Source organism: Polypterus senegalus, chromosome 8 (genome assembly GCF_016835505.1).
Source record: "Polypterus senegalus isolate Bchr_013 chromosome 8, ASM1683550v1, whole genome shotgun sequence".
Taxonomy (NCBI): Eukaryota; Metazoa; Chordata; class Cladistia; order Polypteriformes; family Polypteridae; genus Polypterus; species Polypterus senegalus.
The window spans coordinates 5,324,009-5,340,191 of NC_053161.1; the positions used below are offsets into that span (position 1 = coordinate 5,324,009).

Sequence of the window (16,183 nt, forward strand, 5' to 3'; positions counted from 1 at the left end):
TTCGGTGGTTTTCAGTTATACCTTTTGCTTATTGCTCGTCAACATTTGAAAAACATCCATTGGAATTTAACTCATTGTCAACCTCCTATAGAAACGGCAGACACAACAAAACGATAACAGTTCATATTAGGAAAAAAAATGTACATTTTTGCAGCTCTTGATTGCGGCAAAAAGAAAAAAGACATTGTCGGTCAATTCGGAATTTCGCCATCGACGCTGTCAACTTTCCTGAAAGACAGAGCAAAAAATGAAGGAAAATCTTGGGTTGCAAACGTATGTGAACTGCTGCATTTGAAGATATCGAAAAAAGCAGTTTTTATGTGGTTCAGTGATGTTCATTGAAGAAACATTACTATTAATGTGGCACTCATTCAAGATAATGTGATGTTTGTAAACTCTCTTGGGACCTCCCACAACTGGACGACATGCCGAAGAGTGTCCTGAAGTCCGATTACCATGTCTATGGAAGACTGTTTATCTGTTACCGGGGCAACAGCAGGCTCAAAGCTATGCTGCGTCTCTCCGTCAAAGCAAACATAAAAGATATCAGTGGGTAATGCAAGGTACATTGTAAATGCCGATAACAGGTTCACTTGGTCACTAATCTGGCCATGACCCTGCCTGACTGCTGTGTCTTTGTATAGCAGAGTGGCAGATCAGGCTACAATAAATAAGTGTGCAGTTCCTGTTTCAAACTGAATAAAGTTTTTTTTTTTTTTGCTAAAGTACTTAGACTAAGCCTCGTGTTTTGGGGTGCAAGAGAGGGTCTTGTAGTGCGACCCCGATCTTTTATGATTTGCGTTTGTTTTGCTTCACTGCAGCACTATGAGCCTGATGTTGCCCTGCCCCTGAGTAAGTAAAGCAAACAAAAATAAAAAAAGTGAATATTTCTAACGGGGTGCTTCTTTTTTTATACCTACTATATAGATATATATATATTTATATATCCCCTGAAGCTGCTTGTGTATATCCTTCTTTACGTCACTCTTTATAGCATTTATTATTCCTTCACTTTATGAACCCTTGGTCTGCTGTTAATGCTTGCGTATACTTGTATATGTTTGTAATTAAATCCACTCAGACTGACTAAATACTTGATATCTTGGAATGATGTAAAAAAAAAAAATCACTGCTACCAGCACAATGGTAGAGATCAATTAAATATAATTTAATATTATTCAAAAAGTAAAATTGTTTTTTCACATGGACATTAAAAACACGTTTATTTAGAGTAATTTTTCCACAGCCTCACATTTCACTTTGTGTGAAATGAAGCACTTTCTTAGATTTAAAGCTGGTACAGGTGTATGACACTCATTAGATAAAACAAATGTATCCCCAAGTTTGTAAAGTAAAGCATTGCTGGAAACCAAAACTTCTGTATCACTGTGTGTCTTGGAATACAAACCATTATGATAAAATCCTGAATGGAAGTCTATTGTTATGGTGCAAGAATATCTTTTCTGAAGGGGCATGGCTAAGTAATGTGTCAATAGGTGCATTTACATGTGTTTTTATTAATTCAATTATTCACAGAAACATGGTTTCTAAAATACTATTAAAACCAGTGTAAATAAGGAGAACACAACAAGCATAAAAGTTTGGGGTCTCCGGCCCCATATACTGTAAGGTATTCTGGTCAGTATTTTTTTTATTATTATTTTAAAGTTAAAAATAATACAACAGACAATGGTGGAATTGACAGGTGAGCAATTTATGGGGTAGGACCAGAAGTAGACAGACGGAATGCTGGGAAGGAACCGTGGTGGTAGAGTAGGAGTAATGATGTCATCAGAAGGGGACCAGAGGGAAGGAAGGAACCCAGTAGTGGCTTGTTTCTCTTAGCGAGTCTGGGTGAATTCATGGCGGTGGTGCTTCGTACTTTCTGAGGATATAAAGAAAGAGAGGTTAGTACCCCGTCATTGTCCCCTGGTACGATATGCCAAGGTGCCCATTGGATCTTTAAGCGGCTCCCTATGTGCTCGTGCATGACACCAGGTTAATGAACACAGATCTCCCTGTATAACAAGTATAACCCGGTTAATTAACCATGTAAACTCTTCATTTGGTTACAATAAGAATTTTGAGATCTTAATTCCCACACTTGAGTTCTTGAGGTGTTTTTTTTATGGACCAAAATGAACAAGATGGTACACTCTACATAGCAGACTTGAAATCATCTGAAATTCATGCAGTGTTTTTAACATTCAGTTAGAGTATAATCAGCAATGAAAAGTTAACACAGAAGCCAATAAGGAATAATGTAGAAGTATCAAAAATGAAGTTTAGGTAAGACTTTACAGTATCTCATATCATTTATATTTGATGCTTCAATTAACATTACGACATAGCAAGAATAAATTTTTACTCAAGCAAAATATCTGCTATCTTATGTCACAGACTTTTGTTGCACTTTTTTCTTATTATTGTAAAGTTATTCTTTGTAGAACTGCGATATATTTAGAGATCAAATCATTCAAATAAACACCTTATTTTAGCTTAGTCTTTTGCATTTAAAATGTTTATTTTTATTTATTTGATTTTGCGGAAAAGCAGGATGCATGAACTTGCCTGTGATGGACAGACTGAGAAATATGCTCCTATGGTAAACAAACAACTCGTTCAGCAACAATCAGACTTGACTGCTGTTTTGCACAATTCAAGAAAGCATAATAAAGCAGTGTGACTGAGTGTCACAGCATGTGGGTGTTTGAAGCAAAAGTTGACAAGGAATTCAGCAATGACTTGATATAGGAGGTGGGCACGTCCTTCATCTGTCATAGGTGAGTGATGACTGATGTGGGCAACTCTGAGTTGGAAAGATAAATATATAATTTCCATGAATATTTTTTTCATTACTGGTTATTTATTTGAAATCTGCCTTACTAACATACTTAACAAATTTGAGGATAATTACACATGCATATCACTCATGTCTGGTGAATGAAAGTTTTATGCAATGTAAAAGATGCAGAGATCAAAAACTTTTTTTCCTTAAATATATCTGACTGTATATGTTCTGTGAAATTGACTTCTTTTCTTTTACCCTTTTTGATCCTGTTTCTTGGATTGTCACCTTCATATAATGCTATATTAAGGTGTAACAAAAGGTAGTCAGATCTGGCATGCTTTTAGCTACATTTGTCCTAGTTTGACTTTTGTTTATACGTTTCACTGCAGTCAAATTGACCCAATGTGCAGGAAAACAGAGTAAATAATTTGTTTTGAATAATTTATGTAATTTTTATCAATGTGTTCTCTTAGATGTTTTTTGTTAGTGTAACTAGCCAGATTTTGGGAAAATGATTCAATTGTGACATATGCATTTGGGATCTATCTTCAGATTCTTCAGAATAAACGGATTAGATTTGTAGAAGGGCATTGAACGCCCCATTTTGGTCTAATGGTTAATTGCTTTTTGAGTTACTAGATACCTCTTCTTACTATAGCTGTGTGTCTGTCTGTGTGTGTGTGCGCATGTATTGATGGTTTCTTTTCTTTTGTACCCTTGCTAACCACAACCACACCCCCACCCCCCTTTTTTAAATAGTTAAACTTCATTGTTTCATAGATTGCAGTGAAGTAATGGGCAAAGAAGTATCCCCATGACAACCAAAATCCTGTAACCGCTGGCATTTTTTGTTAGATTCAGTGATATACATTATTGCATATGTTTTAATTTGCTGTTTCTTGTAGGCATAATATAAATGTATTATGTTATATGTTAATTTCATTGAGTTAATGCTGGTAATCGATGATCTGAGCATTAGGCTATCCTGCCTTTTGTGCAGTCTTGCTGGAATGGACTCTAGCCTTTGCAAAACTAACTGTATTAAGGGGCTTCCGATAATGGATAGATTAATAATCGGATTAATAATTCTGTGCATTGTTTTCGTAGTTCACCTTTTACCATGAAGGAAGCCCTTGAATTGAATGATTTGTTCAGATATATGTGTAGTAACTATTTATGTTTACATTTTTAATTGCAATATGTTTTCTTATCTTGCAGACGGCATCTATAATTCTTTCTTACAACGGTAATACCAGCGGGGTAGAAATTTGCTATGATCCCAAACTTCGTGAGAGAGTAAGTTGGAAAAAAAAATTTTAATCACTAATCTAATATGGTATACCTTTAATACTAGAATCCCTGAAGCCTACTAAAAAACTCCTACTCCCAGACCACTTTAAATTCCTTTGCACCTCTATGTTAGCGTTTTTTGATTTGTAAATGTGTCAAGTAGCTGGTAGCCTGTTATCCCATCCCCCAATAAACAAAGCTATAGTCGTACACAAAGTTCAGCTCAAGTGTCTTTTTATCTGAGTGTGAGTTGCCTTGAATTGTATAAGGTAAATAATATATCGTAATTTGGAACACATTTCATGTGTGTTAAGCAAGGTTATTATAGTTAACGAAAACTAAAATCAAAACTGAAACTATTATTAAAATAATTAAAACCGAAATGAAAAACTAAATGAAACTATTAAAGTAGCAGGAAAGACTAAAATAAAATAATAATTTACTAAAATATTTTTAGTTTTTGTTTTTGAATGAATATTCTTGCCATTTTAATCTTTATCCCTTGTAATTTTTAACTGTATAAACAGGAAGTCATACACCACGAGCCGCCCGCACCTATTTATCCAGTGAACGGCGGCTGGGCGGCTGTTCACGCAGCATTTGCGGTGACAGAGCAAGCTGAATGTGGGTGCGTAAAGCATGTGAAATAGAAAGCGAATTACGTGTCGCCTTTCTATGCACTTGTTGTATATCAAGATGTAATTCAAACGGCTGAAATCAAAATGTGCTGGTCAACAAAATGTTTACCATATGGACAGAAAAATCATGAGTATGTAACGATTCAGTTTTTCTCAGGTAACTGCTTTTTGTTGACAGCAATTCACCTGCCACTTCGTTTATGAAAAAGTAAAAACGATTTCTCCTGTGCGAAGTATAGAATAAGTATAGTAATCGTGAAAAAATTCAACCTTGATATTTTGTTGACCTCCCAGAGGCCAAAAATACCATTTTTTGGAATTGTGTCTGTGTCTGTGTGTGTGTGTGTGTGTGTGTGTGTGTGTGTATGTGTAAACACGAGAACTCAAAAATGCAACTAGATAGATGGACGAAATTCATCATGTGGCTGTTACACCACAATTGTAGATCTGTATTAACTTTTGGGCCAAATCCATCACCTGGAAGTGGTACTTTACCTGAGCACATGTTCAGTATATTATTAATTTGATTTGATTTGTTGTTGATGGATCTTTAATGTACCTAATATAAAAATACAATCATTGTCTTGTGGTTTACTCCTCAAATATCCATCCCCATATCTGAGTATACAAGAAAGTCTATGGGAGACCACTCCCGGTTTTTGAAAATAAAACGGCACTGATCAAGAGACTGACTAGGTCATCATACAAGATCAGCATATTGTTGCTGACCAATCACTTTTGCTTTAAAAACATTGTTTAACAATGAAGTGATACAAACAAAGGTAGGTAGGCGAAGAGAGTCTGCCAAGTGATGAAAAACTAAACATACTAATGGGTTTTTGTATTTATTCTATATTTATTAATTTATCTTTTTTTGTTCATATTCACAACTCAAAATGCCCGATATTGTGAAAGTAATCCATTAGCAGAATTATATTTTAAAATATTTGTCTCCCTTTTTTCAATGTTTTTCTACCCCTCTCAAAATAGATAGTTGAAATATCGTATTATTCTTGTTCTTAACATCAGCCTTATGCATATTGCATACCAAGGATTTTTCCTGCCTCGCATCCAAACCTGCTGCGGCAGATAATGTATACAGTAATCCCTCCTCGATCGCGGGGGTTGCGTTTCAGAACCCCCCCGCGATAGATGAAAATCTGCGAAGTAGAAACCATATGTTTGTATGGTTATTTTTATATATTTTAGGCCCTTATAAACTCTCCCACACTGTTAACATTATTAGAGCCCTCTAGACATGAAATAACACCCTTTAGTCAAAAGTTTAAACTGTGCTCCATGACAAGACAGAAATGATAGTTCTTTCTCACAATTAAAAGAATGCAAACATATCTTCTCTTCAAAGGAGCGCCGTCGGGAGGAGAGAATGTCAGAGAGAGGAGAGCGAGATAAAAGCAAACCATGAAAAAATCAATACATGCTTTTAAGTATGCCGAAGCACCGCGATAAAGCGGCATTTAGTAGAGGACCATCCGTATCCTCTAGGCAAACAGCCTCTGTGTTCACACCCCCTCCGTCAGGCGCAGAGAATGTCAGAGAGGGTGAGAGAGAGAGAGAGAGAAAAGCAAACAATCGAGCACCGCGCGGGAAGCATATCTTATATCATTGAGGAGTTTTAGTTAATATGTAATACATGCTCTGATTGGGTAGCTTCTAAGTCATCCGCCAATAGCGTCCCTTGTATGAAATCAACTGGGCAAACAAACTGAGGAAGCATGTACCATAAATTAAAAGACCCATTGTCCGCAGAAATCCGCGAACCAGCGAAAAATCAGTGATATATATTTAGATGTGCTTACATTTAAAATCTGTGATAGAGTGAAGCCGCGAAAGTCGAAGCGAGATATAGCGAGGGGTTACTGTATATTGTTCTTAATCTCAGATGCTGTCTCTGTAATTTTATGCCTGTCTGTAATCCTATTACCTGCTCTTGTTCTGCTCATTATGGGTTTACTGTCCTTTGTTGGGCTATTCAAGTCTCACTGCTTCTAACCTTGACACTACATACTTGTTTTTCTTTGTTTCCTTCATTACAGCTAGGTGGGGTCTGCACACTGATTCAAGTCTAAGAGCCCTGTTCTTCCTAAACCCCTGTGATTTTCATGAGAAAATATTTTAAAAATTGTGTAAAATTGTTCATATTCAGTATTTAGATTTGATTATGCCTGTTTTTATCAGACAAAAACAAAACCAGATCATAAACTATGTAGTGTAGTAAGCTTCCACTAACATTAAACTCGTATCCAAATCTGTTAAGTGTATAGTTCTGGCTGATTGTGACATAAAACTAAACTCCGTAGGAGCTCCATACCTTAATTAATAAAACTGAAGCTAATAGATATAAAAATAAAATTAAAAATGTCTTTGTGAAATAAAAAGTAAACTAAAAATACACAATGAAAGAAACCTTACACTAAACTGAATTTCCGAGTAAGGACCAAGAAAATACAGAAATAAAAACTAATGGGATTAATAAAGTATCTATCTATCTATCTACAGTATCTATCTATCTATTATATAAAGGCAAAGCTATAATAACATTGGTGTTCAGTGTCTACAACAATCTGTGTAAATGTAGGATGACAGGAAATGTGAGGCAAGAAATGTTGAAAGAAATAAAACGACTTTTTTCAGGTTATAGTACTAATGACATTTTGATATGAAGGGAAAATATGTGAAGAGTGAAGTCCAAATATAAAATTAACACTTTCACAAAAGACACAGATATAACAAATCAGGTTTTGTATTTTTTTTCTCCTCCAAGAATTTAACCAAAGTAAAAGAAATTGGGATGGGTACAACACAGACATCCACATATACATGTGCTTGGCTGGTCAAGAAATAAGCTCTGCAGTCTATTTGTGACTTTATGCTGTAGGGAGATAAGTAAATAAAACAAGGTAAATGACATTCAATCTGGCTTTTATATAAGTAACATCACAAACAGGACTTTTTACGATACCTTGGGAAGCTCTATAAGCACTTCTCTTTCGTTGGAAGGACGTGTGTGCTAGATTCACTGGCAGGATGATGCCCGACTTCTTGCTGCATCCAAACGGTGCCATCCTTTTCCTTTACGCCTGGTGCAGCTGCGTTTTTCTTGTGTGAGTGGATGCTTCTTGTGAGGGAGGGATTCTGTTCTCTTTATTCGATGTAGAATACTCATCCTCATCTAAATTCACCACTGTTATAGCATGTGTTTATTTGAAAACTAACAGTGTCAGATCGGGGGAGAGCAAATATGACAGAGAGAATTAAAGTGAATAATGAAACAAAACGCTAACTTTTATAAGTACCATAAATTTACACCAGCTATTACAGACTCAAATAAATGAAATGTATGATTTTATTCTATAATCTATACTAATAAAAGGCAAAGCCCTCACTGACTCACTCACTCACTCATCACTAATTCTCCAACTTCCCGTCTAGGTAGAAGGCTCAAATTTGGCGGCTCATTCCTTACAGCTTACTTACAAAAGTTGGGCAGGTTTCATTTCGAAATTCTACACGTAATGGTCATAACTGGAACCTATTTTCTCTCAATATACTGTAATAGACTGCAGCTCAATGGCCGTGGGAGGCGGAGTTGCGTCTCACGTCATCACGCCTCCCACGTAATTGAGTGCCTGCCCGTATAAGGTAAAGTAAACACTTAATTTTTTACTCCTTTCCCTGAGCTATAGCCTAGACAACTGCAAACACGGGATCCCATTTCTAGACCGCGGCAAACTAATATTAAGGCGCTTCAAGACTTTCTTTTGCACGTGATAATGCATTATGAGGTCGTCAGGTCGGATTATGAAGACACGCACAGGAGTGGAGGACCGACAGTGCAATCCCGACCAGTTAATAGCAGGGCCGTCTCTCCAGTCTACACGAGACCCGCCGCGACGCTTCCCAAAAGGCACTCATATCGTCAGCGAAGACGTCTCTCTACACTATATAAAAGAAAAAGGAAAGTTTCCTTTCTTTACACCTTTTTTCCTTTTATCCCAAACCAAAGCCTTTCTCTCTTAACACTGCAGAGGACACAAAAGTTATTTTCTTTAATTGCTGGTGATGCCGGTAAGGCACATTACCACAGGCAGAAATTTGCACGCTCACATAGAAAATGTAATTTCTATACCACAGCCGTCGTGTAGCGCCTTTCAGAAGGGATCTACTACCGAGATGATCCATATACATTTTAGCTGCTGTTAGTACTACTTACCTGTTGTGTTATACCGTCTTTAAAATGTAGTTTACCCGCAACCACTCCAGTAGTGCTCAATGTATCTTTACTTCTTAAAACGTTATTGTTTTACTGTTTAACTCTTTTAGGGCTAATTTTTTTTGTTTCTTATCTCCCAGGGCTGAATATTTTTCCAAAAACTAACATTTTTTAAAAAAGAACACAAAGCAATTGTTTAACATATCAAATCAACAAAAAACATTTACTTTTGACAAATGTTACTGTCTTGCATATTGTATGAGCCTGCATACTCTATGATTTCACATACATATCACATACATTTTACAAAGCAAAGTCTGATCTCGCTCAAAGCAGCCAATTTCTGTCATTGCCACATTGCACTTCTGACAATACGTGTTGCTTTGGTGCCTACTTTTCAATTGCCTGTTGCTGCACTTTCTCACATATATTGTTAGTGTGTACTGTAGAGAGACAAGTAACCCTTTTGCCATTGTGCCATTCCACTGCCACCAAGTTTTCTGCCCGCATGAAAACCGTATTGTCACCTCTTCATCTTCTGAAACTTTATGCATGGCATTGTAGCCTGGCTCACCCCATGGGATTTGCTTCTGTTTATTACAGAAGTGAATAAAACTTTGCAGCAGCACGTACCTATCACCATGCTGCATAACCTGTCCAAAGCCACCAGGGGACAAAGCACATTTGGACCAATGCTCCCTGAAGTTATATCACCAGTTCTGTCCCATCTCTATTTGTAATACCACAGCACGCTTCATCTTGTCTTTTGTTGTGGGTTTATACTTTGAAAAACGAGAATGCGATGCAAACGCAGCCCGCGATTCAAAAAATTTCTCTGCCTACCTGTTTATCTCGTCTGACGGTAGCTGAAAAGCAGCATCAGGAGAGAGCAGCCTGAAGTACAGCAGCTAGTGATCTGTCATGTCCAACAGCAAGCCATGCCGTCTTGTGAAGTCCAGCAGCCAGATCGGCTCTCAACGGATCAATGTCTCTGTATTTATCCCACGCAAACCTTGCCGTAGATGCATCGGCTGCGCGAAGTGCTCAACTGGCAGCAGATCCGCTGGCGCGGCATCGGCTGGTGTTTGATCAGCTGATGCCGGCTTCTCACTCTCTTGCTCAATCTCCTGATCACTGTCAATAAAATCCGATTCTGAAAGTCCAACTCCGCGATAATGCGCAAAACATTGTCTGCCGAGTGTTTTCTATCTATCTATCTATCTATCTATATCTATCTATATCTATATCTATATCTATATATATATATATATATATATATCTATACACTGCTCACAAAAATTAAAGGAACACTTTAAAGAAACACATTAGATACATCAGATCTCAATATGAAGTTGGATATCTATACAAATAACGACAGGGCAATGTCTTAGGAACAAATGGATGCCAAGTCTTTAATGGAAATAAAGATTTCTGCCTACAGAGGGCTCAATTGTGTAGACACCCTAAAATCGGAGTGAAATGAAGATGTGGCAGGCGAGGCCATTTTTCAAAAACTTAATTTCTGCTACTCAAAATGCTTTTCAGTATCTTGTGTGGCCCCACGAGCTTGTATGCATGCTTGACAACGCCGGGCCATGCTCCTAATGAGACGACGGATGGTGTCTTGTGGCATTTCCTCCCAGATCTGTATGAGGGCATCCCTGAGCTGTTGTACAGTCTGAGGAGCAACCTGGCGCCGCCTAATGGACCAAAACATAATGTCCCACAGATGTTCTATTGGGTTTAAGTCAGGGATCGTGAAGGCCATTCAATTGTTTCAATTCCTTCATCCTCCAGGTACTGCCTGCATACTCTTGCCACATGAGGCCGGGCATTGTCGTGCATTAGGAGGAAACCTCCCGTCTGACAATGGGTCCAAGGATTTCATCCTGATACCTAATGGCAGTCAAGATGCCGTTGTCTAGCCTGTAGAGGTCTGTGAGTCGCTCCATGCATATGCCTCCAAGATCATCACTGACCCACCTCCAAACCAGTCATGCTAAACGATGTTACAGGCAGCATAATATTCTCCACGGCTTCTCCTGACCCTTTCACGCTCTTTCACATATACTCAGGGTGAACCTGCTCTCATCTGTGAAAAGCACAGGACGCCAGTGGTGGACCTGCCAATTCTGGTATTCTATGACAAATGCCAATTGAGCTCCCGGTGCTGTGCAGTGAGCACAGGGCTTAGTAGACATTTGGGCCCTCAGGCAACCCTCATGAAGTCTGTTTCTGATTGTTTGGTCAGAGACATTCACACCAGTGGCCTGCTGGAGGTCATTTTGTAGGGCTCTGGCAGTGCTCATCCTGTTCCTCCTTGCCCCTTATTTATATTTATTTATTTATTTATTTATTTATTTATTTATTTATTTATATATATATTTATATATATATATTTATATATATATATTTATATATATATATATATATATATATATATATATATATATATATATATTTATATATGTATATATATGTATATGTATATATTTATATATGTATATATATGTATATGTATAAATATATATATATATATATATATATATATATATATATACTGCTCAAAAGAATTAAATATATATATATATATATATATATATATATATATATATGTATGTATGTATGTATGTATGTATATGTATGTGTGTGTGTATATGTATGTTTCTTTGATATTTGGACTTCAGTCTTCACACATTATACACTTCATGTCAAAATGTTGTCATTAGTACTGTTTTATCTCTTTCAATATTTCTTGCCTCGCATTTCCTGTCATCCTGCATTTACACAGATCATTGTAGACCGGAACACACATGAAATGTATGTATTCCAAATACCGATATACTATTTACCCTCTACAATTCAAGGTACTTCATACCCTGATAAATAGACTCGAGCTGAGAGAACTTGGTCTATGACTTAAGCTGCATCAGAGGGGCATGGGATAGCAGGCTGCCTACTGCTCGTCACACTTGCAAAACAAAAGTTGCATGATGGAAAGGTGCAAAGGAATTTAAGGTGGCCTGGGATTACAGTTTTTTCGTAGGCTTCAGGGATTCTAGTGTTAAATGGAGTGCTTAATTTCATAATGGTATTACAAGCACTCATACAACACCTGTTTTTCTAACTTTTTAGTGTTATCTTAAGTGATGTTTGTTATTATCAGTTGGAGGGTTTTCATGTTACTCTTTTAGGGCATCATAGCATGTTTTTTTTAATTTACAAATTTAAATATTTTACGGCGTCTATTTACAAAAATAATTTCATTTTGGGCAAATATTAATCTAAATTTACATTTAATATAAAAATTACATATAATACTATATAGGTACTTTATTTGTGCTACTTTACATTAAATACTAATATTTTGTCTCAATAAAATAAATTGTTGTGCTTTCCAGGGATTTGGTGTTGCAGAAGGCAAACCTATTAGCGACATGAAGACCATGGCAAAAGCTGCAGGCCAGCCATGCCCACATTTTACACCTCCAGGAGGAGAAACTTTAGATCAGGTAATCTGATATTCTAAAGTTAGATGTACAGTTGAAAAATACAGTAAGCTATTAAGTAAAGCAAAAGTATTTCATTTTATTCCAGAAACAAATTGTGTTTAAAATCTATATTAGGTAAAATAAACCCTGTATTATGTATTGATCCACTGTATTTATTTTTTTGATTTTCTTTTTAAACCCGGACGTATTCTGACCCAAATCCTGTACCTCAATTGGAGCTTGATTATGGAACATTTGTTTCATGTATCTCTGTCTGACTGAAGCTGCTAGAGTTATGTGTTCATTTAGCTTTGTGCAAAAATATTCAACCAATTGCCGTATAATTCTATGTTATAAATTAAAATGGCAAGGAGTATGTACTGATGCAATACAACAACAGAGATTTCTTAGATAACCTGACTTTAAAAGTAGAGTTGTGGTTGCACAAGGTTTTTCCCTCAACCCTGCCATGGATATGTGGGTTAGAACATGGGTGCGTGAATTTGTATAATTTTAACAAATAACATATACACACACACACACAAAATGTGTTTACATGCATTAAAGGTAGTACTTGGTTGTTGTACCGTGTTAGCCATTATGAATGTAGAGAAAAGCCAAGCAAAATGACACCTTTTATTGGCTAACTAAAAAGATTACAATATGCAAGCTTTCGAGGCAACTCAGGCCCCTTCTTCAGGCAAGATGGAAAATTACAAATGATGGTATTCCTTTTCTAAAAATTGTACCTGCACAGTTGCTCAACCATCTTTGGCTAGCATTAGAGGAACATTTTCAAAGCAGCTGATGACTGAACAAATGCCCAGTTATTATGTTTCTGACTTTTATTTAAGGCTTTTTTTGTACTAAAATTAAATTCCATACATTCAAAAGCTGATGCAGTACTGCCATAGTACTTCAGCAATCTTTTTTAGAAGCAACCTCCCATGAAATAGCATGCCACAATCAACTACAGTATTCACACTCAACCTCACTGGCTAAAGATTGTGTCCACATGATTTTGATCTCGTCCATTTTTAGAGATGGACATTTAAGACAGAACTCCGTTAGCAGTGGTTTTATTTTGGTTTTTTTTTAAATGTATCATCCTGAGGTATCTGGTATTTACGCATCCCGAGGGACTTTGATTACAGCATATGTAAGTATATATAAGGATGACTGGCAGAAAAAGAAAGAAAGAAATTGAAAAGACGGCTAAAGCTTTATCTAAAACTAAACATGCCTCAAGTTCAAGCTATGGAATGATGGAGACTGAACTAGAACATATATGCAAAAAATGGATCTCCTGGTGCCTGTCGTCACAGCATTGCCTCCAGTTGTGAGTGAAAGTGCGAGTGAGTCGGGCCAGGTGACCTCGTTGATTCCAGGAGGTTCATTGAAAGTGAAACTGGCCTTATTTTCCACGCTGTCCTCTACGCACCACAAGCCAGCGCCACCAACTCCGACCAGGCTTGCTACTCTACCTGCAGAGCTCTGAGATGATTGAAACTAGCAGTCCGAGCCAAAGGTAACAATCACCTCAATGATCACCGTAAGAACTACCACATTTGGAGAGGACGTAAATGAGATAAAGTATAATATAAAGAAGATCGCAATTGATGTAATTAAATATTTAAATGAAATGAGGAAAGCTATAGAGGACATAACCATGACAAATGGGAAGCCGTTTCAGGATATTAAAGACTTGGAGAAACATTCAAGTAATTGCTTTCAGGCAACCTTTAAAGGTATGCTAGAAAAAAATTAGGAAAAATACAGGAAAATGTGAGTAGATTTGAAAATAAATTTAGAGCACTTGATGTTCAACTTGAAGATATTAAATGACTTGTATTGAAATAATTGAACAATTGGCTTCCACCACTGAAAAAAAAGCAATGGTTACTATATCCGAATGCAAAGTTTTTGGAGGCAGACTAACTGTGCTGGAAGATGGGTATAGATGAAATAGTCTTAGAATTGAAGGTCTCTCTGAAAACCGTGAAAGCCCAAACCCATTAAAATTTATCACTGAACTATTCTCTCAAATAATTGGAGAGGACTTAAAATCAGACACCAGGATATCAGCAGCCTATCACATATGTGGATCAAAAGCCTCAAAACCTAGAGGCCTCATTGTACATATCAATGGATTACAATTTAAAATGAATCTGATGTCGCTTCTCAGAATTAAATGAGATTATATTTGAAAATAACCACATTCGCATTTTCCCAGCTGCTAAGCATGCCACATTTTACAACATTAAACAGTGCTTATTTAGATATAGCCTCTTGTATCCTGCTAAATTAAGAGTAGATATTCAAGGCAAGTTATACATTTTTAGTTCTCATTAGGAAGCAGAGAAAGAGGTAAAAAAAAAATTATCCCAACTCTTTTAAATACAATTGTCAGTCACATTGTGTCCTGGCAAAGCAAAGAGGACTGTGCATGCAATTTGGCTTATTCACAGTGAGACTTGTGCCGTAATTATGTATGTTATTTGCTTCCTTGTTATTTTAATCACAATTATACTTCCGTGTGTGTGTGTGTGTGTGTGTGTGTGTGTGTGTTTGTTTGTTTGTATATGTGTGTATACATATACATACATATACATATGTGTGTGTGTGTGTGTGTGTACATATATATACACACACATATACTGTGGGGTGCCAAACAGGCAAATACATTGATTTTGTGAATATATAAAGTCGACGTCCGAATATATAAAGTCATTCCCGAATATATGAAGTCAACGCTGGAATATATAAAGTCGAAACTTGAATATATAAAGTCAGCGCTGGTGTATATATAAAGTCAAACTTGTTTCTGAATATATAAAGTCATCGCTGGAATATATAAAGTCAGCGTTGGAATATATAAAGTCAAAACCTGACTATATAAAGTCAACATTGGAGTATATAAACTCACTTCTGAATATATAAAGTGAAAGTCAAAATCTATTGATTGAAACGACTCTGAACTGAACTAAGTTAACAAAAACGTATTCAGAAAAATAAATTAAAAAACACTGTTCGGTTAATGTTTTGAAAATGATGCATGTGCCTTGCCCAGGATTGGTTCCTGCCTTGCGCCCAGTGTTGGCTGGGATTGGCTCCAGGAGACCCCCCGTGACCCTGTGGTCGGATTCAACGGGTTGGGAAATGGATGGATATTCCGACGCTGACTTTATATATTCCAGCACTTACTTTATATATTCAGGGACAAGTTTTGACTTTATATATACCGACGCTGACTTTGTATATTCAAGTTTTGACTTTATTTATTCCGACAGTGACTTTATATAATCAAGGTTTGACTTTATATATTCGGGAATGACTTTATATATAAAAGTTTTGACTTTATATAGTTAAATTTAGTCATCATTGCATAACTTTTTCTTTACCATAGAAATTTAAAGACTAAATTCAACTTCCATTCCTAACAAAGATATTTCTGGCAACTAACTAGAACTTGTATCCAAATTCGAGCTATTGAGCTGTCGCCTGCCTGCCTGAATAAGTCACCCTCGCTTCAGCTCTTACTTTTACCGTTCATTTAATCATGGCTAGTGGCGGAAAAATTATAAAATGGAAGGAGGATTACACTGAGTATGGCTTTACCGAAACAATTATTGATGGTGAATCGATTATTCATAAAGCTTCAATTGATCTGTTTTTCTGTGTTAACCTCATATTTTTTCATACTTCTTCTCAAACCAAGGGGGTGTGAGGTTAAAATGAA

General features: G+C 36.6%; 1 protein-coding gene across 1 annotated transcript in view; it reads left to right on the forward strand.

The window, feature by feature from the left end:
• LOC120533717 (fructose-2,6-bisphosphatase TIGAR-like) overlaps positions 1-16,183 on the forward strand; it is a 49,350-nt gene that overhangs the window by 24,506 nt on the left and 8,661 nt on the right. Inside the window, exons 4-5 of the mRNA XM_039760628.1 lie at positions 4,010-4,087; positions 12,355-12,465. Coding sequence (XP_039616562.1) covers positions 4,010-4,087; positions 12,355-12,465 — 189 coding nt within the window. The remainder of the gene's footprint in view (positions 1-4,009; positions 4,088-12,354; positions 12,466-16,183) is intronic.